The following is a 21,736-nucleotide window of genomic DNA, read 5'->3' on the forward strand; positions in this document are numbered from 1 at the left end:
TGAGGGATGAGTTGCGGGAAATGCAGGAGACTCGGTCAAGGGCGTTCTTGACCACTGAGGGGGGGACGTTGCGGTCCTTGAAAAACAAGGACATCTGAGATGTTCGGGAGTGGAATGCCTCATCCTGGGAGCAGATGCGGCGGAGGCGAAGGAATTGGGAATAGGGGATGGCATTTTTGCAGGAAGGTGGATGGGAGGAGGTGTATTCTAGGTAGCTGTGGGAGTCAGTGAGCTTGAAATGGATATCGGTTTCCAGGTGGTTACCAGAGATGGAAACAGAGAGGTCCAGGAAGGAGAGAGAGGTATCAGAGATGGTGCAGGTGAACTTAAGGTTGGGGTGGAAGGTGTTGGTGAAGTGGATGAACTGTTCAAGCTCCTCCTGGGAGCATGAGGCAGCGCCGATACAGTCATCAATGTAACGGAGGAAGAGGTGGGGTTTAGGGTCAGTGTAGCTACAGAAGAGGGATTGTTCCACATAACCTACAAAGAGGCAGGCATAACTTGGGCCCATGCGGGTACCCATGGCCACCCCCTTTGTCTGTAGGAAGTGGGAGGAATTGAAAGAGAAGTTGTTGAGGGTGAGGACAAGTTCGGCTAAGCGGATGAGGGTGTCAGTGGAGGGGGACTGGTCGGGCCTGCGGGACAGGAAGAAGCAGAGGGCCTTTAGGCCATCTGCATGGGGAATGCAGGTGTATAGGGACTGGACATCCATGGTAAAGATGAAGTGTTGGGGACCAGGAAGTTGGAAGTTTTGGAGGAGGTGGAGGGCGTGGGTGGTGTCACGGACATAGGTAGGGAGTTCCTGGACCAAGGGGGAGAAAATGGAGTCCAGATAGGTGGAGATAAGTTCAGTGGGGCAGGAGCAGGCGGAGACAATGGGTCGACCAGGGCAGTCAGGTTTGTGGATTTTGGGGAGGAGATAGAAGCGGGCGGTGCGGGATTGGGGAACGATGAGGTTGGAGGCCACCTGAGGTAATGAGGTTGTGGATGGTTTGGGAGATGATGGTTTGGTGGTCGGGGGCGGGGTCATGATCAAGGAGGCGGTAGGAGGTGGTGTCGGAGAATTGGCGCCCGGCCTCGGCGATGTAGAGGTCAGTGCGCCATACTACAACTGCGCCTCCCTTGTCCGCGGGTTTTATGGTGAGGTTGGGATTGGAGCGGAGGGAGCGGAGGGCTGCACGTTCCGTGGGGGAGAGGTTGGTGTGGGTGAGAGGGGTGGAGAGGTTGAGGCGATTGATGTCTCGGCGGCAGTTGGAGATGAAGAGGTCGTGGGAGGGTAGGAGGCCTTGGGGTGGTGTCCAGGAGGAGGGGGTGTGTTGGAGGCGGAGAATGGGTCAGTCGGGGGAGGGTTAGGCTCACGGTTAAAGAAGTAAGCGCGGAGGTGGAGGTGGCGGAAAAACTGTTCAACGTCCAAGCGTAAGCGGTATTCATTGATGTGTGGGTGGATGGGGACAAAGGTGAGCCCTTTACTGAAGACTGACCATTCGCGCTCAGTAAGGGGGAGGCCTGGGGGGATGGTGAAGACTCGGCAGGTCTGGGTGCTATTGTCTCCTCTGGAGCTGCTGGCTGTGGAGGCGGCGGGCGGAGCGACATCGGCAGTGGGCGGAGCGACATCGGCGTCGGTGGTGGGCGGAGCGATGTCGGCATCAGTGGGCGGAGTGACGGCAGTGGGCGGAGTTGCGTCGGCGTTGGTAGTGTGCGGAGCCTTCTCTGTGAACCTTCTCTGGCTTGTCTTCAATGCCAGTATATCTTTCTTTAAGTAAGGGCTCAAAACTGTTCACAGTTTTCTAGCAGTCGTCCGCCTTGTATATTTTTAACCACACCTCCTTATTTTTATACTCGATTCCAACAGTCATTTGCCTTCCCTATTATGTGCTGAAGTTGTATGCTAGCTAAGGGGTCAACTTAAATCTTGAGTTAACAAAAGAGCAAGTTTATTTGGTACTAACCACAAGAAGAAATAATATAGAACATGCATACATATAGATTAGCAACAAGAAGTGAGTCCAAAATAATGGTAGAAGTTAAAAACATATACAGATCAGTCTCTGAGTCGATTATGAGGAGTAGATTTAGAATGTTGCAGCCATTTCTTTGGGTGGAACTAGTAGCGTTGATTTTGTAGTTGAGCAATCAATTTCAAGATCTTTGGCTTATTTTAAGGATGACTGCAGTTCTTTTGTCCTGTTCCTTTCAGTGGTGACTAGCTGACAGTACTCACATCAAGAAAGTTTTTTCATTTCTTTACCTACAGTGAATGAGTGTTTAATGGCTGTGCCCAAGCTGAGGTTTTCATAGCATACATGTCCACGCTCTAGCACATCAGGCCAGTCATAGTAAAGGCTGAAATTGCAGTTGATTTTTAATCCCTTTTCTCATTTATAAAATATAAACTATCTGCAGGTGATGGCCTCCTGTTGAAGGCTGTGATGGGAGGCAGTGGATAGTCAGCCTCTCATTATCTCTTCCTTTTTAGTCTTTCTGATTGAATATTCTCCAGTATGACATTCTGAGGGGGAGATGATGGCCTAGTGGTATTGTCACTGGACCTATTATTCCAGAGACTCAGATAGTGTTCTGGGGACGCAGGTTCAAATCCTGCCACAGCAGATGATGGAATTTAAATTCAGTAAAATATCTGGAATTAAGAATCTAATGATGACCATGAATCCACTGTCAGTTGTCAGGAAAAACCCATCTGGCTCACTAATGTCCTTGAGGGAAGGAAACTGCCATCCTTACCTGGTCTGGCCTACAAGTGACTCCAGACCCACAGCAATGTGGTTGACTCTCAACTGCCCTCTGGGCCATTAGGGATGGGCAATAAATGCTGCCTAGCTAGTGATGCCCTCATCCAGTGAATGAATTAAAAAAAACACAGGACTCTGCCAGGCAGTCACTGAATCTATGCCTACAGTCATCTTTTGGCTGTAACTGTCTTCCTTAAAATAATGTTGGAGTTAAAAATACTTTGGTGTTCTGATGCATCATTGTGACACAATTAAAGCCATAAGGCTCATCTCCTGACTTCTTTGAAATCATTGTTTGACCCCTTTCAAAAGCTGCTTGACTGTTTGGTTATTTAGCAGGTGAGTCACTGTTCATATTACTATTGACCCATTCCAAGAAATCATAATGTCCCTTCAAAACCAAGGTAAAGATATTTTTAATCCAACAGTTCCCCATGATCCTTAAATGTAATTATGTACTTTCAACAGAACAATTTTTGCAATTTAGCCAGATCTGTAATCCAGAGAGTTGTATGCTTAATTTGTTTTAATAGTTTATGTAGTCATTTCATTGATGAGAGTTTCTGGCATAAAAGAAAGTACCAAATATAACTGATAAGGCTCAGTTCAATAATAGCAACTTGTACTTTGTAGCACCTTGAATGTAAAAAATGTCCTAAGGTGTCCTAAGGCACAAGGGGAATAAGAGGGAAAAAGATTTTATTTAATCCAAATAAAGGAACAAGTCATTGATTGAGAGTTAGGAGAAGGGCCTCAAAGTTTAGTAGAAAATTCAAATTTTAAGTTTCTTTTAAATGGAGAGAGGGGCTGGAGGTTGTGAGGTCTAGACCATAAGTTCTAGGATGTAGGATCAAATTGGTGAATGTTCTGCTATCACGGTCAAATGAAAAGCAGAACATTCATTAAAGGCCAAAAAGAAAGGATTGTAAGATTTGGAGAAAATATTAAGTTAAAACAACTAGCAATAAAGTGGCAATGTTTTAGGGAGGTTCACATTTAATTGACAGGAGATTCTGTTGGTGTCACTAATCCATTCACTTGAATATTCATTGTAAAGACAAAACCCGAAATCGGCAATGCAAATTTTTAAGTTCTGAATATTTGAGGGGAGTAGAGGAGAAATTGTTTGTGTGGCGGTGAGGTGAACTCAGCTTGAAAGGGCAGTAAAGATAGAGACCCTCATCACATTTAAAAGAATACTTGGTTACGCACTTGTGCTACAGACTAAGAGCTGAAAAGTAGGATTAGGCTAGATTTCTATATTCCAGGTGTACAGACATAATGTGTCAAATGTCCTCATTGTGTATTATAAAATTTCTACGTTTCTGAAAGAGCTGGGTCTGTGATCGGCTATAGAGCATCTGGATATTAGGAAGACAAGGACTATTTGAAATTTTAATAGTGAATTGATATGAAAAGTTAACTAAATATAAATAAGATGTACATTTTTTTTAAAAGACTGTAATTAACATTATAAATTTTGCTTTCTATGTAACTTCATTGTAGAAAATTTCACACATTACTGTATAAAGATGAAAAGGAAAACAAAGGTCACTGTTAATTCTACACCTCTCTACATAATAATTGCTTCCAGTTTCCAAGCTTATTTGATCCACACTATATATTTCAATAAGTTCACTTTTCCTTTCCCATTCCTTTTTATAACAATAATTTTATTTTTGTCCAATATTACTCAATCTGTACCTCAATCTGAAACATTTGACTTCATAAATAATTGCTTGAGTAAATATTGGAAACAGGTGAATGTAAATGCATATAACACAAGCTTTAAAATTGACTTTTTTTGATAATTTTATTTTAGGTTGGCCTTTTAGACTGTGTTCCAACTTCAGCTCATCTAACTGCAGACCAAGAGAAAGATATTGAAGTTGCACGTTGTGGTGCTCTGGCACTGTGGAGCTGCAGCAAAAGTAAAAAAAATAAAGATGCTATTCGTAAAGCCGGTGGTATTCCTCTATTGGCTTGCCTGTTGAAGTCTCCTTATGAAAATATGCTTATTCCAGTTGTTGGCACATTGCAAGAATGTGCTTCAGAGGTATCAAAAATCATTGACGACGAAATATATTTCTTTGAAAATATTTTTACTTGTCCTTTGTCATTTCATATTACAGGTACTTGTACTTTCTCAAAGGTCCAAAACAAAAGGAGTGCCATCTTTACAGAAAATTAGATTAAAAGATAAAAGTAGTATTACTGCTATGCTATCAGTAGAAATGTCAGACTTGATATCTGAATGTTAGTAAATTCTAATGTTTGATAATTTACTTGTTACCTCTGATAACCATATCTTTGAGGAAAGAAGTTATCATAAAGATTTGCTTACTCTTGAAGCGGCCACAAACCTCCACAATATTTGCTGAGTCATGATTTAAATTAGGATTTGTCAGAGGCACCATATCTTCAGAGGCAAAAGTTAATGAGGCATTGGTGTTAAACTGCTATCGGCTGCAAGCTGATCCACTGACAATATGATTCACAGGAATTGTATTGCTAATGGCAGTCAAAGTTTCGACCACCTTCTACTTCAGTGTCTTTGAGTGTTACCTGCTGTGCCAGGAGCTATTAACAACACCATAAGTACATGGATGCACCAGACGGCTAATGTCTTATTCATGAAGCAAATATCCTTGATTTTCCTTGGAGAAAGTAGTAAGGTGACCGTGCCATTACAGATCATGTGAAATGCATGATTCTGCAATGCCCAATAAATTACTGTGACTTAGATCTTACAATTTGAACACATAAATGTAAATTTTGAGGAGCTGCAAAGTGTTCCATTTCGATTTCATCAATAACCATTAGAATGTTGGGCAGGATTTTCCATATGTTTTCAGGACGCTACTTAAAATAATGTTGGTGCCCTGGCCATGGCCTTCCCATGCAATCCCATCTCACCTCCATAAGACACTATACATAAATAAATAATTACGTGTCAGCTGAGATTGTACAGCATGGCAGCTCAGTGGTTAGCACTGCTGCTTCACTATACAGGAGACCTGGATTTGATTCCAGCCTTGGGTGACTGTCTGTGTGGAATTTGCACGTTCTCCCTGTGTCCATGCGGGTTTCCACCAGGTCCTCTGGTTTCCTCTCACAGCCCAAAGATGTTCAGGTTGACTGGATTTGCATGCTGAATTGCCCCATAGTATCCAGGGATGTGCATGCAGGCTTGGTGGATTAGCCATGGTTATAGGGATAGGGTGGAGGGCTGGAACTGGTAGGATGCTGTTTGGAGGGCCGGTGCAGACTCAATGGGCCAAATGTCCTCTTTCTGAACCATGGGGATTCTATGATTCTATGAATATTACCCTGCCCATACCATACACAGATAACATTAACAGGCAGTTAGGAGTGCACAGCCTGTTTTTTTAAATAAGATTTTAGGATCACAGGAAGTGAAAGGATACTTCTTGATGGGCTGCCCCTTGCATTATTAGGCATCGCTGTGAAAATAGTATTGCTTTATCTCGTGCTTAAAGTCAGGACTGCTACCGGCACATTGAGATACTATGTTGAAGTATCTTAGGCTGTAGGTATCAGCATACACAGTATCCCTGAGGCTGCTGCCTCTTTATTTTGAACGAAGGCTCATCACCTTCTTGTGTACTGTAACACTCCTTTGTTTCTGAGGAAGCAAAAGATGTGTGCAGTTTTTCTACCACTGTCCCCGAGCTTGACAAATGAACTCTGCACATCTGAGGAAGGATCAGACCTGAAACGTTAACTCTGATTTTTTTTTTCTTCACAGATGCTGCCAGACCTGCTAAGCTTTTCTAGCAACTTCTGTTTTTGTCCCTGATTTACAGTATCCACAGTTCTTTTGGTTTTTACTCCTTTACTTATATCTGTACTCACTTAGTAAGTTATCAAATACAACAGTCTCTTCACATGCTCACTATAGTCTGGTGTCTCCTCTCTTATTGATACAATTTGATTTATTATTGTCACATCTACCTAGGTACAGTGAAATGTTTGTTTTGAGTGCAGTAAGGGCAGATCATACCGTACAAAGTGTGTGAGGGTAATAGAACAGAGTGAGAAATACAATTTTACGGCTGCAGAGAAGGTGCACAAAGAACGAGATCAACATTAAATTTAAAATGTCAGAAGTCCAGTCAGAAGTTTAATGACAGCAGGGAGGAAGATGTTCTTGAATCTGTTGTTCCATGTGTTTAAGTTTTTGTACCTTCTGCCTGACGGAAGAGGTTGTAAGAGATTATAGCCGGGATTGGATGGATCTTTGATTATGTTAGCTGCCTTCCTGAGGCAGAAAGAAGTATAGATGGAGCCAATGGGTAGAAGGTTGGCTTGCGTGATGAACTGGGCTGTGTTCACAACTCTCTGTAGTTTCTTATGGTCTTAGGCAGAGCAGTTGCCATACCAAGCTGTGATGCATCTGGATGGAATGCTTTCTATGGTGTATCTATAAAAATTGGTAAGAATCTTTGTGGCCATGCTAAATTTCCATAGCCTCCTGAGGAATTAGAGGCATTGTTGTGCTTTCTTGACATTCGCTTCAACATGGGTGGACAAAGACGGATTGTTGGTGATCATCACTCCTGGAACTTGATACTCTTGACCACCTCTATCTCAGTACCATTGATGTCGACAGGGGTGTGCCTTCCACCTTGCTTGTTGAAGTCAATGACCAGTTCTTTCATTTTGCTGACATTGAGGGAGAGATTGTTATCTTTACACTACACCACACTCTATCTCCTTCCTGTATTCTGTCTTGTCATTGTTTGAGATCCAGCCTACAACGATTGTGTCCATCAGCGAACTTACAGATGGAATTAAGCCGAAACTTGATGTCATGTATCTTATTATATCTCATCTCCCCCCACCCCCAAGTTTCTCTGTACTTGGTCCACATTATTCTTGTAGTTTACTTTGACTTAATTGCATGTTAATGTTATTATTAACATTATTATTACCATTATCACCAGCCACCATCTCCAGTCCACCAACAATACCACTCCTGATAAGTCTAAATATTTCAGGTTGACACAATCTAGAACTCTGACTGCACTTCCTAATCAAGTTTATTTAAGTTCAGCACTAGGTCATGATGTTATATTGTGCCTGGGATCATTGTAGTGCTCTTACATTGTCTGATGTAGCATAATTGTGGTAATTGTGATAATGATTGACACCACATCCATGAACATCCACTCCCTCCGTCACCAGCACTCACTGGGCCAAAATCCTGGAATGCCCTCCCTAACAGCAATATGGTTCAACCCACACCAGGTCAATTGCAGTAGTTCAAGAAGGCAGCTCACCATCATCTTCTCAAGGGCAACTAGGGGTGGGCAATAAAATGCTGTGCAGCCAGCAACGCCCACGTCCCACAAATGAACAAAAAAAATGTCTGCCTCACGTTCTGTGATAATCATACATGGTCTCACTTCTATGATTCTAACTAAGATCAATGCCTTCCTGTACATTCTGAGTTCCTCTTCAGGCATTCTGGCAACATAAAATCTACGTTGATCTGTTTGCCTGATGACTGTGGCATCTGACCTCCTATCCTTAACCAGACTTTCTGCTGTAGTATTAAGGTTGACAGAATTTCCCCCTCTGTCTAGAGTTGTACCACCTCTGATGGTTTATGTTATGGCTTTTCTCTGATTGTTTTATCTTCTCATGGTCTTGAGACATTAACTGAGAGGTCTGAGCAACGTGGACTATAGTAAGATTTGTGGTAGAGTGAGGCGAGAAGTGCAATAAGCAGTTCCGAATGTTAAGAGTACCCAGCTGCATATTCTATGTAACTGCTGAGTGACAAGTTGAGTTAAGCAGTAGTTTGGTGCCAATAAGAGGAATTATCACTTGTTCAAACCTTATTAATGGCACAATACACATCATTAATATGCAATTTTCTATTCTTCCAAATGCACGGAACAAGTTAAATGTCAAGAATTCTCATCATGGAAGTCACAGTGGGTGCTGGTGGTTTAGGCTTGCTGCTTTCTCAGAAGAACCTTCATGTTGAACACTGATCACCAACATTTCAGGGAATAAGTGATGAGCTGAAGCCATACTTAGCCCATATCCCTGCACAAAGGGGCCATTACTTGTCAGATACCAAAGAATCCACATGGCACATCTCCGATACATTGATAGTGTGCAAGGAAACACGCCCTTTGGCCAACTTGTCCATGCCAACCAGGTTTCCTAAACTGAACTAGTCCCATTTGCCGGTGTTTGACCCTATCCCTCTAAAGCTTTCCTATCCTTGTACCTGTCCAAACGTTTTTTAAATGTTGTAATTGTACTTGCCTCTACACTTCCTCTGGCAGTTCATTCTACATATGCAACACCCTCTGTGTGAAAAAGTTGCTCCTCAGGTCCCTTTGAAGTCCTTTCTCGCTCACATTAAAGCTATGCCCTCTAGTTTTGGACTCCGCTACACTGGGGAAAAGACCTGGCTATTCACTCATCTATGCCCTTCATGATTTTATAAATCTCTACAAAGTCACTTCCCAGCCTCCTAAGCTCCAGTTTTTGCCCCTACCATCCTTTCAGACAGCGAGTTCTAGGTCTCTATCATTCTCTTGGTGAAAAAGTGCCTTTCTAGGTGACAGTTTATACTGTCTCTGAGAATGCATTTTAATAATCTGTCCACCAAGGAGCTTAGAATGACTGGCCCTAAGATTACCTGGCTGATTCCTTATCTGAATAACTGAATCACAGAATTATTCCAACACTAAAGGAGGCCAGTCCTTTTTTTTGTTCTTTTTCAATTCTTATTCCAATTCCATCTTGAATCCCTCAATTGAACTGGTTCCAGCACATTACAGATCCTAACAACTTGCTGCATGAAAACGTTTTCCCTCATGTTATCACTGCTTCTTTTGCCAATTACCTTAAGTCTTCCTTATCTTGTCCTCAATCATTCCATCAATGGGAACAGATTTTCCCCATCTGCTCTTTCCAGACCCCTCATGAATTTGAATACCTCAATCTCCCAAAACCTTCTCTTCTCCACAAAAGACAACCTCAATATATCTAAACTATCTCCAGCAGTACAACATTAACAGCCATCTAGTTCTCCAACATCACACTGAAAGCCAGAAATTTTGTAGAATGGTGATCAGTGCCTCCTGCCTACTTCTTTCCTTGCTTCCTGCAATCTGAGATATATTTATCTAGGCCTCGTGGTTTATCTATTTTTAAGGAGGCTCCAACTGTTAATTTCTTCTTGCCTACAGTGTTTATCTCATTGAATATTTCACACACCTGCTCCCTAACCATAATAGATGATCCATGTGCAGCAAGGAGTAGGGAGCAGGGGTGCAGCAATCAGAAATCGATCTGTAATTAAAGCAGACTCTACATATTTTTTTAAAATTCAGTCATGTCATTTGTATCCAACTTCTGGATTTCTAATGAATTTGTTAGGCATGAACTCCCTCTGACAAACTCATGCTGGCTATCCCTAATTAGTCCATGCTTTTCCAAATGGATATTAATTCTCTACTTAAGAATTTTCTCTAATAATTTCCCTACGACTAATGTGAGACTCACCAGTCTGTAATTTCCTGGATCATGTCTACACCTTTCTTGAAAAGTGAAACCACATTAACTGTCCTCCAGCCCTCTGGAATTTCTCCAGTGGAGAGGAATTAAAAATTTGTATCAGAGCCCCTGCAATGTCCTGCCTCACTCCCACAGCAGCCTGGGTTGCAAGTGATCTAGGTCTAGCCATTTGCACGTTTTTAAGCCCATCAGAGCCTCCAATATCTCCCCATTTCCAACGTCTAAATATGCAAGTTCTTCATAGCCCCTTTTCCTGAATTTTGTACCTATGTTCTCCTTTTCCAGAGTGAAGACAGAAGAGAAGGTGGCACGGTGGCTCAGTGGTTAGCACTGCTGCCTCACAGTGCCAAGAACCCGGGTTGAATTCCAGCCTCGGGTGACTGTCTCTGTGGAGTTTGCACATTCTTTCCCTGTCCGCATGGGTTTCCTTTGTGTGCTCCAGTTTCCTCCCACAGTCCAATGATGTGCAGGTTAGGTGGATTGACCATGCTAAATTGCCCATAGTATCCAGGGATGTGCAGACTAGGTCGATTAGCCATGGGAAGTACAGGGCTACAGGGATAGGATTGTGTCTGGGTGGGATGCTCTTCGGAGGGTCAGTGGGACATAACAGGGAAGAAATACATTTGCCTCTCCGTTTTCTTCCGTTTAAGTCCGGGCTTGGAAGAGCTTTCGTGCCCTAAGGCACATTGCAATGCCAAGTTGTGCAGTGTAAGACAGACCACTAATATTCGTGAGACCCTCTGGGTTGTATACCGCACAGCCATCCAGACAAGCCAAGGCAGCAGAAATGGATTTCGAGAGACCCAATGGTGTGCTTGATGGTGGTGCTGTCATGATTGTCTGCTTAGGATGTCTGCCACTACTTGCAAGCCTCCATCCCAGAACTACCTCTAAATCTACCTCCTCTATGACCTAGAAAAGCAACGGGAATTGCCATTTGTCACATACAATAACTAATAAATGCCAGTCTCTAGGACATCTGTTTTGCATGTGGACATTTGTCTATCAGTTAAGCATGACCAAACATTCAGATCCTGCAATATTGTTGCATAGCCCTGAGTATATCTACAACTGTTCCATTATTCCTGGTGATAGTAATCTTGGACAATCTCCTTTACAATATATATAACAGAGGCCCAGTTTAGCCTACATATGCAGTCATATTCCACAGACTATCCAATCGAAAAGTATGCACTAACATGAATATTCAATAAAGACTGAACACAGACACACATTGATTTTTTTCATAATAAAGGAAGTGTTCCTAACTCTTCTGTTACCAGCAATCCATGCCAAACTTGAGGCATGCTAGTTCTTTGACTGAGCTAGTAACAAGAAATGATGATGAGACACACATGAAAGAAGTGAAACCAATATAATGTGCTATATGCACATTTAACAAATTGAACTTTTTAATACACTGTGCTGCCTTCATGTTTTCATAAGACTTTGTTTCCTCCTGTACTCACTATGCTTTGTTGCAAACCTGATATCAGCTGCTAAGGTGAAGGCAGTCTGCTCAGTGCACTGCCCTGATATCTTTGATGACTGCAATAGGCATTCTCCAGAGGCTCAAGGCCTTGAGGGTTCTGGCTTATTGGTGCTTTCCTGCACTAATTCAGGGGCATCCTCATCTGCTTCACTAGTTGGAGCTGTTGGGCTCAATAATATTGGGGATAAGGAAAAGGTGTTCATCCTGGGATATCCTGAAAGGAAGCATCTAGGGAGGCAGACACATACTTTTGTTGCATCTGGATGTATGAAGATACTTTACTGACTTCAAGAGGTGAAGGAGCACTTTAAGAGACTCCTGGTGCCTCTCACCTCATTTTCCTCTAGACAGTACAGTATGACGTTCTAGGCTGTGTGCAGGAATTTATGTCAGAGTGCATATGAGTCATGTGTTGGAGCTGGCTTTTTATGGTGGTCATTAATCTCTCCATGAATAAATCCATAAATTCACATGGATAGTAGGAACTGCCGATGCTGGAGAATCTGAAATAACAAGGTGTAGAGCTGGATGAACACAGCAGGCCAAGCAGCATCAGAGGAGCAGGAAAGCTGACATTTCGGGTCTAGACCCTTCTTCAGAAATGGGGGAGGGGAAGGGGATTCTGAAATAAATATGGAGAAAGGGAGAGGCAGATTGAAGAGGGATAAAGGAGAAGATAGGTGGAGAGGAGACAGACAGGTCAAGGTGGCGGGGTTGGAGCCAATAAAGGTGAGTGTAGGTATAGGTGTCGTTGTTGTCAAAGATGGAACCTTTGGTTCCTTTCGTGGCTATGACTCAACTGGGCATTGTGAGGTTCTGTATGGAGAGCAAAACAAGATTAAGAATCAGCAAAATCTGAGAGTGTATCAGATTTCCTTATATGCTTCTTGTCTGTCCATTTGCCAACACTAATTTGGATTCTCACGCTTTCCTTCTGGCCATGCAGCCTAACCATCTATGATTGCTTGGTCACCCTTGTTTCCTGTAGTATGCATCTCCTCTTCCTCTGTACAAATGAGTAACTTCATGTCAGGTGCTACACCACTATTCCTGGACATCTCCTGCAATTTGTGCTCAGCTGGTCCTGAATGAAAACATGTAAATTTAATAATGCATTGAATGACAGGTAACCGTTTTGTCTAAATGCATCTCCACTACCTCTATGCACTCAGAATAGCCAAACCACCATACACTTTGACCTTAATTGCCAAGTAGTACTGAAGCTGAGGGGAGGGTGTAAGAATGATTTAGGGTTGCAGGAAGAAATGGAATAAAGATTTCTTTCTTGGAACTAATGACAAAGCCCCATAACATTTGTACCCTATTCCATGCAAAAAAACCCTTCAGCTGCAAATTCAGTTTTTTCATCATTCTGTTGTTCCCTATTCTTGAATGTACCTTGGAAAATAATTTGGAAATCACTGCCTTTGATACCATATTTTGACATTGAATTGCTTTGGCTATTATTCTGTTTGCCATCAGAAGCCGAATTAATTCTTCTGCATTTAACCCTAATTATTAACCCTAATAAAACATACGAGCAGAAATAGGTCATTCAGCCAATCAAGTGGGTTCCACTATTCAATGAGATCATGACTGATAATCCTCAACTCCACTTTCCTGCCTTTTCCCCATAACCCTTGATTCCTTTCTGATTAAAAATCTAACTCGCAGCCTTGAATACATTAACATTGCATCCTCGACAGCCCTCTACAGTAAAGATGCACTGCCCTCTGAAAGAAGAAATTCGCCACTCTCTATGTATCTCTATGAGATAACACCCTCTGGTTCAAGTCCCTCCCACAAGGGGAAACAACATCTGCACCTATCCTGTCAGGCCCCCCAAGAATCTTGCATGTTTTAATAACTTATCTTCTCATTCTTCTAAACTCTAATGACTACAAGCCCAACCTAATTAAGATCTCCTGATAAGAAAATGCCTTCATACAGAATCAACATAGTGAGTCCCCCTTTGGATTGCCTCCAATGCCAGTAAATCTTTCCTTAAATAAAACTGTCTACAGTATTACAGATTTTTGTTCATTAATTCACAGGATGTGGGCATTGCTGGCTGACCAGCATTTATTGCCTGTTCCTAGTTGCCCTTGAGAAGGAAGTGGTGACCTACCTTCTTGAAATTGCTGCAGTCCAAATGCTATGGTAGACCCACAATGCCATTAGAGAGAGAATTTCAGGATTTTGACTCAGTGACAGTGAAGGAACGGCAATATATTTCTAAATCAGCATAGTGAGTGGCTTGAAAAGGAACTTGCAGGTGGTGCTGCCTTTGTCCTTCGAGATGGAAGTAGTTGTAGCTTTGGAAGATGCTGTCCCAGGATCTTCAGCAAATTTTTGAAGTGCATCTTGTACATAGGACTCATTGCTGCTACTGAGCGTTGGTAGTAGAGAGAGTGGATATTTATGGATGTGGTCGCAATAAAATAGGCTGCCTTGAACTGGCTGCACCCATGCAGGCAAGTGGGGAGTATACCATTATACTCCGGATTTATGCTTTGTAGATTGTGAACGAGATTTGCAAAGTCAGGAGGTAGGTTACTCATTGCAGTATTTTTAGGCTCTGACCTGCTGTTGTAGCCATTGTGTTTTTGTTGTGATTCCAATTGAGTTTCTAGTCAATGGTAACTCCCAGGATATGGCATTAAGGCGTGCTAGTGAAACTGGAGTCAATGGGAATCTGGGGGAAAGCATAGGAAGATGGTTCTGGTTGTTGGAGGTCAGACATCTCAGCTCCAGGATATCTCTGCAGGAGTTCCTCAGGGTAGTGTCTTAGGCCTAATCATCTTCAGCTGCTTCATCAATGACCTTCTCTCCATCATAAGGCCAGAAGTCCAAATATTGATAGTAGAGAATTCAGTAATGATAATGCCCTTGAATATGAAGGGGCAGTGGTTAGATTGTCTCTTATTGGAGATGGTCATTGCCTGGAATTAGTGTGATATGAATGTTACTTGCCACTTTTCAGCCCGAGCCTGAATATTGTTCACGTCCTGTTGCATTTGGTCATGGACTCCTTCAACATCTGAGTAGTCATGAACAGTGCTGAACTTTGTGCAATAATTGGCAAACATCCCCACTTCTGGATTGTTGTCAGGTCCCAAGCCATTTCAGTATCCAATGGTTTTAACTGTTTCTTGATGTCATGTGAAGTGAATCAACTTGGCTGAAGACTGGCACCTGCAATGCTGGAGGAGGCCTGTGGTCTATTGCCTTCTATAGTTTTAGGTAGACATTTCTATTTTTATACTCCATTCCCTTTGAAATAAAGGCCAACATTCAATTTGCCTTAAAATAAAACAAAAAAATTCTTGATGATGCAGATCTGAAGCAAACAAAAGCAGAAATTGCTGGAGAAACTCAGCAGGTCTGGCAGCATCAGTGGAGAGAAAACAGAGTTAATGTTTTGAGTCCAGTGACCTTTCACGTATATAACTGGGAAGGGACTGGACAAGGGGAGAAAAAGATCACATAATGGTAGGAAGAAATAAATTCCATGAGACAGGATCAAGCAGAAGTAGTGGGTCTGCCTGGGCAGTTCTTTTGTGGATTTTGGGAAGAAGGTAGAAGCAGGCTGTATGGGGTGGGAGTTGGGGGCTATGATCTGGGAGGCTGTGGGCCTTCTGTTTTACATATTGAAATGGAATGCCGGTCTTTTGTGGAACCCAAATCCCTCTGTGCTGCAGTTTTTGTCTTTATCCATTTAAATAATATTCAGCTGTTCTATTCTTCCTACCAAGTGCATAACCTCACATTTTTCCAAATTATATAACGATGTTTTAGCCCATTCAAACTGTTTATATCCCTTTCTGTGTCATGTTCATTCCTTTCCTTACTACCTATTTTAATTCATCCGCAAAGCCAGCAATAGCACATCCACTTCCATTATCCATGTTGTTAATATATATTGTAAATAATTGTGGCCCCAGAACTTATCTCTTTGGCACTCCATTAGTAACAGGTTGTCATCTATCTCCATTTTACATTAGTTATCCAGTCTTCTAATCTATCAGCCTTTAGCCCCATTAATTACCCCAGTACTTATTTTTCTTGTTATGGTAATCATGTTTATTTCCTACCCCTCCCCCACTCCCACCCCCACCCCCACCCCCACCTGTAGTCCCTTGATTATTTTGTATTCTTGTAATCTGTTAGTATCTTCTATCGTGAAAAATGATGTAAGGTATTTATTCAAATCCTCTGCCATTTCCTTGTTTCCCACATTACTTCTGCACTCTCTAAGGAGCCTATGTTCACTTTGGATTCTGACTTCCTTTTTATATATTTCAAGAACTTTTTTTGTGTGTTATATTATTTGCTGGTTGACTCCCATCTTATTTTCTTCCTTTTTTTGGTCATCTTCTGTTAGCTTTAAAAAGTTTCTCTGTCTTTGGGTTAATCACTAATCTATGGCACCTTGTGTGTTTTTTATTTGATACCATCCTTAACTTCCTTGGTTAATCATGGTTGGTTTATCCCCTTCCTTGAATCCTCTACCTTACTTGGATCCTTGCTGTGAATCATGAGCTATTTTCTTCAACATCTGCCATTGTTCCGCAAATGTATTTTCTGCGAAACCACTTTCCCAATCCATTCCAGCCAACTCTCCCCCAACCCTATGTAATTACCCTTATTTAAGTGTAATACAGTTGTTTCCAACAAATTTCTTACTCTCAAACTGAATGCTAAATTCTACTCTGTTATAGTTACTCTTCCAGAAGGAAACTTTTACTCTGAAGTTATTTGTTAAAACTGCCTTATTACACATTACCAGATCCAAAATAACCTGATCCCTGGTTAGATCCATTACGTATTATTCTGGGAATCTGTCCCAAATAAACTCATTGAATTCTTCCTCATGGTTACCTTTTCCAGTTTGATTTTACCCAATCTACATGAAGAATAATGTCATCTATCATGAATGTTCTGCCCTTTTTAATTTGTCTTAATTTTGTCCTAATTAATTTTCTGCCCTACAGAAAATCTATTGTTAGGGATCCATTTGGTTAGTCCCACCAGTGTCATCTTATACTTGTTGCTTCTTACCCCCACCCATACAGATGCTACATCATCTGATCATAGATCATTCCTTGCTATCGTACGTATCCATCCTATATTAACAAGGCTACCCCACCACCCTTTCCTTCCTGGCTGGTCTCTCACTAAGTCAGATAAGTCTGAATACTTAGTTCCCAGCTTTGATCTACTTGTCACCATATCTCCGTAATGGAGAGAAGGTCATACTGTGGTAATGAATGAAGATCATACCTTTCATTCTGAACACTATGTGCAATTAAATAAAGAACTATTAATTTTGTCTTTTTACCATTTCCCCCCCTTTAACCTTAGTTGCTGTGTTTGTTTATACTTGTACACTTTGTCCCTTCCTATCCAACTATGGGGATCATTATCAAAATAGTTACTCTGCAGTGCCACCATATTCTTTTGCTTTGTAAAAATACATATACCCTCTCCCAAACCTTCACCCCTCTAATTAGTTTCAAGCCCTCTGTACAGCCCTATTTACTGGATTCACCTGGACACTAATTACTTGAAGTGTCCATAACTTGCCGTTATCTGCATATTGGAATAATTTTGTTCTCCAAATTCCACATTCTGGATTTACTAGCTCCTAACTGATGAGCTTGAGTTGCCATCTTTTTTCCAGTTTTTCATGAGCAAAAGTAAAGTACTTCTGACAAGGAATGATTTAATCACTTGCCACATTCTCATGTTATTCCACACTCCTTACATTTTTCAACTGTTCATGAAACTTCAGAAACAGAAAAAAGCTTCTTGGTCTTTTAAATTCCATGTATAAAGATTGCATTTAATATTCTATTGAACTCGTTAATAAATGTTTCTTCATTGACTTTTCAGCCAAGTTACAGGCTAGCCATTCGTACAGAAAATATGGTTAAGAATCTGGTAAGAAATCTTAGCAGTGAAAGTGAGGAGCTTCAGATGCATTGCGCCCGCGCCATTTTCAAGGTACAGATACAAGACAACTCTTTACTTTTCTGACTTTTACAATATATTTTCCTAATAATATTTCTAAGTTTATTTATATAAAACTGATTTTCAAAATGTCTTGAAAGTGCTTTTAATTTCAGTTTGAATCAGCAGATTTTGAATATCAATAATATCGCACTGGGGCTCTATGCTGGGCAAGTCCAGTGCAAGGGCGTCTGGAAAAGCAGAACCATGCATTAGGAGCAGTAGGGCTACACTGGGTAACAGTAATCAGCAAAGGACTGCTGGTTTACTATTGTGTCACAACCACTAGGGACAATAGGCACAGAATGAAAATGACACTGGGACATCCGTGCAGGGGCCAAATACAGAGAAATTTATTTCAAATTTAAAGTGGCCCCCTCCATAATATAGATGCCTAACTTGAAGGATTTTCTGAGTTAGTTTCCAGCTTTTTGTGTTCATTATTCACATTCAAACAAGTAGAGATCTTTGGGCACTCTGTAGACCTTACACCTCCATTGCCTGATTTTCCAGGAATAGTTACATCTATGCCCTTCATCACATCTGACAGTCACCATATTTTCAGCACAATTTTGTTCCTACTTATGACCTTTTTAAATAAAATGTGAGCGTTCAAGATTTTTGGAAATGCCACCATGAGACTGAAGTAGAAGGAAATGAGATTTAGAGGACAACCATTTAATTTGAGAGTAGGGAATTTATGCTCTTCTGCTGGTAGATTTGAAGGTAGGGGCTCATTAAATCCATTAACCAACCTGCCCCTGCCCCATCTCCATTTACAGCAGCGATGATGGTTTCATCTGGCCTGTCCACTGAGTTGACACCAATTGAGGCCCTACAATGGGTAGTTAATTTCCCCTGTGTGATCTGGTGGTTGACAGAGATGAGGTACTAAGGGATCCCTCCTTAATTGGCTCCTTGCAAGATTTCAGTTCCCCAGATCGTCCTCCCGCCTCATTGTCATCTCAAACCTCAGCCTCTAAACCCCTTTGCCAAGACCTTGGCTTGAAATGCTGGCAAGATCTCCAAACACTGACTCAAACACTGATCCATTACATATATAGATTGAATAGTATAGCACAGGAACAGGCTCTTTGGCCGACCATTTCTGTGCCAAGCATGATGCCATTCTAATCTAATCCCTTTGGCCTGCACATGGTATGTATCCCCTATTCCTTGCCTGTTCACATGTCTGTCTAAATGCCTCTTAAATTTTGCTAACATATCTGCCTTACCACCTCCCGTGGCAGCACATTCCAGGCATCAACAGCATTATGTCTAAAAGTCATTCCTCGCATATCTCTTTTAAACTTGCCCCTCTCACTTTAAACCTATTATCCCTAGTATATGATATTTCCACCTTGGGAAAAAGATTCAGACTACCCATACTATCCATGTCTGTCATAATTTTACATATTTCTGTCAGGTCACCCCTCAGCCTCTGATGTTCTAGCAAAAATATTCCAGGTTAGTCCAACCTCTCCTTATAGCTAATACATTCTAATCCAGGCAACATCCTGGTGAACCTCCTTTGCACCCTCTCCAAAGCTGACGGCTTTGGGCATGCTTGCTTTCATTGGTCAGAGCATTGAGTAAAAGAGTTGGGGTGTCTTGATACAGCTGTACAAGATGTGGGTGAGAGTTCTGTGTGCGGTTCTGATTGACCTACTATAGAAAGAATATGTAAACTAGAAAGAGCGCAGAAAAAGGTTAATAGGATGCTACCTGGACTGGAAGATTCAAGTTATAAGGAGAAGTTAGATAGGCTGGGCATTTTTCCCTGGAGCTTAGGAGACTGAGAGTTGACCTTATTGAGGTCTGTAAAATCATGAGAGGCATAGATAAGGTAGATAGCTAACAACTTTTCCCAATGGTAGGGCAGTCTTAAACTAGAGGGCTTGGTTTAAGGTGAGAGGGGAGAGATACAAAAGGGTCCAGAAGGACAATTTTTCTTCACACAGAGGGTGTTGAATTTCTGGAACGGGCTGCCAGAAGTAGTGGTGGAAGCGAGTACAATTTCATCATTTAAGAAAAATTTAGATAGGTACAAGGATGGAAGAGGTATGGAGGGATATGGAACAAATGCAGGCAAATGGGAATAGTTTAATTGTAAAAACTGGGCAGGTTGGGCTGAAGAGCCTGTTTCCATGCTGTAAACCTCTATGACATCCTTCCTATAGTGTAGCTACCAGAACTGCACACAATACTCCAAATATGGCCTGACTAAAGTTTTATACAGTTGCAACATGACTTGCCAACTTTTATACTCAATGCTTGACAGGTGAAGGCTAGCAAGCCATAAGATACCTTTACCACCTTATCCGCTTCAGTTGCCACTTTCAGGGAGCTATGGATTTTGACCCCAAGATCCTCCAAGGTTACTGCATGCCTCTGATCTGAAGTACTGGAGTATTGCCAGCATTTGATTGGCCAGCAGCTCTCTGAGGCAGGACTTTCTGTCCCTGCAGGATGAAAATCCCACTTCCAAACTATTAACAGCCAATTGACTATTAAAAGTGTTCTCCTCAGACAGCTCTCCCGTGAATTTTTAGCCTGGAGCTCTGTTGTGGGGAATTTGGCGCCTCATATAATTCAGTCTATAATTTGAATATTTTCTGAGCATGAAATTATTTCCTGTTTGAGACTTAGGTGAAATAAAAAAATTCATTCATGGGATTTGAAATTCCACTATTTAATTTTAGGATAAACAGATTGATGGCTTCATTAAACTAACACACAGAGGAATTTGATGCAATATCTTAATCAGTGCACTAAAAATAGAGAATAAAGTGGCTTCAATAGCCAAACATTTTTAAAAATGTTCTTCACAACACCTTTTTTTGAGATGGGCAATAAATGCTAGCCTAACCAGTGAAACCCACATCCCATGAAGAAATGAGAAAATGAATTGCCTCTTGGCCCCTCTGTAGTTCACATTATTTTTCTTCATAAATCCTCATTGAGGCAAAAATTAATTTTAGTTATGCTTTAAACAGAGAAATTTCATGAGGTATTGAATGAGTTTTGGATATAATTCTGTTTGATTTTGTATTCTTCATACAGTTTTGTGCTTTCCATTCATAGTGTGCAGAGGATGAGGAAACACGTAATCTTGTAAGAACTCATTTTGGACTGGGACCTCTAGTCAAGCTTGTCAGCAAGTCTGATAATAAGCAATTATTAGCAGCAGCCACGGGAGCTGTCTGGAAATGTGCCATCAGCATGGAGAATGTAGAAAGGTATTGATTAACAATGACTGAGGGGCTTTAGTTCCAGAATAAACCTGTTTCAACCAGATAAATACATTTACTTCAGAATTATCTGTTGCAACACTTTGCAGTTATATACCTCAAATAACAGTCAGAAGTATGGCTAGGAGAGAAATTACATGAATGTTTGCCTTTATTGGCTATTTAACTCATAATTTCCTTTTGCTATAGTGAAAAAGACCAATTTTTTATATTAATAATGCCTGAATAATATGCTGAGTAAAATAATGCATTTTTATTGGCCAATAAGAATATTTTAATGAACAAGTTAAGAGTTTTCTCTGTTGAGAGGAGCTATACTGTGGAAGGTAACAACCCTGTCCTGTGGTGATGCTGGGTAGGTCATCAGTAAAAGTCATTGAGTGCTTACCTTTCTATTTGTATATCGAGGACCAGTGGTCCTCATTTTGATCGTGAAATTATTTTAGTTGACTGAAGGTCCACTCAATCAGACATGGGCCTCTTGAATACATGTAATGCAGAGTCTCATGATACAATTAGGATTCCAATTTAACAGAAGGTTGCTTACCAACCAAACAATCAAACCTAGAATGGTTGGTCTTTTGGAATCACTGAAGCAGTATTTAAAGGGACACTTATCTATGACTGAACCAAAGTATTTATCGGCCATTTTAATGTTTGGCGTG

The 21,736-nt window shown here is 41.3% G+C and overlaps 1 protein-coding gene across 1 annotated transcript in view; it reads left to right on the forward strand.

The window, feature by feature from the left end:
• odad2 (outer dynein arm docking complex subunit 2) overlaps positions 1 to 21,736 on the forward strand; it is a 152,125-nt gene that overhangs the window by 49,070 nt on the left and 81,319 nt on the right. The window contains exons 5-7 of the mRNA XM_048606859.1: positions 4,573 to 4,806; positions 17,704 to 17,814; positions 20,905 to 21,059. Of these exons, the coding sequence (XP_048462816.1) occupies positions 4,573 to 4,806; positions 17,704 to 17,814; positions 20,905 to 21,059 (500 nt within the window). The remainder of the gene's footprint in view (positions 1 to 4,572; positions 4,807 to 17,703; positions 17,815 to 20,904; positions 21,060 to 21,736) is intronic.

The sequence above is a fragment of the Rhincodon typus genome, chromosome 2 (assembly GCF_021869965.1).
Source record: "Rhincodon typus isolate 14 chromosome 2, sRhiTyp1.1, whole genome shotgun sequence".
Classification (NCBI taxonomy): Eukaryota; Metazoa; Chordata; class Chondrichthyes; order Orectolobiformes; family Rhincodontidae; genus Rhincodon; species Rhincodon typus.